The sequence below is a fragment of the Microcebus murinus genome, chromosome 24, assembly GCF_040939455.1.
Source record: "Microcebus murinus isolate Inina chromosome 24, M.murinus_Inina_mat1.0, whole genome shotgun sequence".
NCBI classification, from domain to species: domain Eukaryota; kingdom Metazoa; phylum Chordata; class Mammalia; order Primates; family Cheirogaleidae; genus Microcebus; species Microcebus murinus.
In genome coordinates, this window is record NC_134127.1 from 26,145,879 (window position 1) to 26,148,139 (window position 2,261).

Genomic DNA, 2,261 nt, shown 5'->3' on the forward strand with positions numbered 1-2,261 from the left:
AAATCTCGAAGCGTGAGTCCGACTTGTTATTCAATATCTAACGTTCCCCCATTATTGTTTTCAAAGGGCTAGGACAAATATATGTCCACCACCCCACCCTTGTTAAATCCCGATTAAGGGTACTTAATCGGGATCCTGCTAGTTCAATCTGCCCCAGGTGTTGCACAAATAGTAATGGGGAGGGTGCTGGTCGGATTATCTGGGGACTGCCAGAGAACACACCCTGAGGCTTCCTAATCCGATTGAGTGCTTGGACGTGACTGGTGGATGTTGTGCCTCGGGAGTGGGTGTGGTGAGTCGGGCTAGCTATAAAAAGGCTGATGTGGAGACGGACCTGCCATTCGAAGGCGCTCTCAGAAGGGAAAGCATCGTCCTTCCTCAACTTACGGTCCCAGCGGGGGAGCTTCGTGATCATCGCTCCCGGAAACATGAAGGCTGCTTCAGTCCTCCAGGGAGGGGAGCCTCCTTTCAATGCCTTTGCAAAACTCAAAATTTCTCAGCCAAATTTAGCTGACGATATGGATAACCCCAGTTGTTACCGACCTAAGAACTCTTCACTGTTATCTAAGAGAGATCCCGACCTGCATTTAAAACAGGCTCCTGGGACAAAGCCATTGGCTCCCAGGGACAAACTGCTGCTGACCTGGAAGAGACCTTATGGGGTTGGTGCTGGGCTCTGCAATGTGGGAAACACGTGCTACATGAATGCTGCACTGCAGTGCCTGACGTACACACCACCCCTCGCCAACTATGTGCTGTCCCAGGAGCATTCTCTAAGCTGTCGTCGTCAGGAATGCTGCATGCTGTGCACTATGGAAGCTCATGTCACCCGGGTGCTAACCCAGCCTGGCCAGGTGATCAAGCCCTCGCTGGCACTGGCTGCTGGCTTCCACAGATACGACCAGGAAGATGCCCATGAGTTTCTCATGTGCACTGTGGATGCCATGAAGAGAGCTTGTCTGTCTGGGCACGAGCCCTTAGACGGTCACTCTGAGGACACAACCCTAATCCGTCAAATATTTGGAGGCTACTGGAGGTCTCAGATCAAGTGTCTGCACTGCCATGGCATTTCAGACACCTTTGAACCTTACCTGGACATCGCCTTGGATATCGAGGCAGCTCAGAGCCTCAACCAAGCTTTGCAATGGTTGGTGAAGCCCGAGCACCTGGACGGAGAGGATGCCTATCACTGTGGTACTTGTCTAAAGAAGGTCCCTGCGTCCAAGTCTCTGACTGTGCACACTGCCTCCAAGGTCCTGATGCTTGTGTTGAAAAGGTTCTCAGATGTCACAGGCAACAAAATTGCAAAAGAAGTGCAATATCCCGAGTGCCTTGACATGCAACCATACATGTCTCAGCGGAACAGAGGACCCCTTGTTTACCTCCTGTATGCTGTGCTGGTCCATGCTGGGAGCAGCTGTCAAAGTGGACATTACTTCTGCTATGTCAAAGCTGGGAATGGCCAGTGGTACAAAATGGATGATGCTAAGGTGACCGCCTGTCACATTTCTTCTGTCCTCAGTCAACCTGCCTACCTTCTCTTTTACATCCAGAAGAGTGAATTGGGGAGAGACGGTGGGTGTGCCTCCAGAGGGAAGAAACCAAGAGCCCGTGGGGCTGAAGACACGGACAAGGGAGCAACCCAACGGGAGCTCAAAAGTGACTCTGGCGTCAAGATTCCCGAGTTTGAGGAACGCTTGGAAAAGACAGCAACTACGGAGCTCTCCTTAGATCAGTGGAAGTGCCTCCTGGAACAAAACCGACCAAAGCCTGCAGTGAACTTCCGAAAAATTGAATCCACCCTGCCTTCCAATGCAGTTGTGATTCATCCACCAAAATACAAGACGGAGATGACAAAGGACAATAACTTGCTGCCCACATCAGACAAGGAAGAAAGAGACCAGGTGTCCCTGAAAGCTAGCAAAGTCCCTTGTGTGGGTGGGAGGGCCAGGGGTAGCAAGAGGAGGAACAAGCACGGCACAAGTTCTCTGGTTGTGTTCCAGTAATATCAGTATGAGAACTGATGCATGTGCAGTGACTCACACACACACACACAAGTCAGTACTGGAGGAAGAAACTTGGAAATGAAGAGGTCCGGTTTGGCTACAAGCACCTGCAGCCATTGGTTCCTGGTGGCTGCATTCCAGGATGTGGCCACATATGTGAAATCTTTTCTTTGGATTTTTGAGTGTTCTGAACATTTGAAGGAACTTTCTACGTGCAGATGTTCACTGTATATGAAATTCATTGTGAATTCTGAT

General features: G+C 50.4%; 1 protein-coding gene across 1 annotated transcript; it reads left to right on the forward strand.

The window, feature by feature from the left end:
* Positions 1-320: 320 nt before the first annotated feature.
* LOC142864126 (ubiquitin carboxyl-terminal hydrolase 17-like protein 6) lies at positions 321-2,006 on the forward strand. Its single transcript, XM_075997276.1, has one exon. The coding sequence runs from the start codon at positions 321-323 to the stop codon at positions 2,004-2,006; it is 1,686 nt and encodes a 561-aa protein (XP_075853391.1).
* Positions 2,007-2,261: the final 255 nt, after the last annotated feature.

Coding starts and splice junctions, on each gene's coding strand:
- LOC142864126 (XM_075997276.1), top strand. CDS start 321: ATGTGGAGACGGACCTGCCATTCGAAGGCGCTCTCAGAAGGGAAAGCA.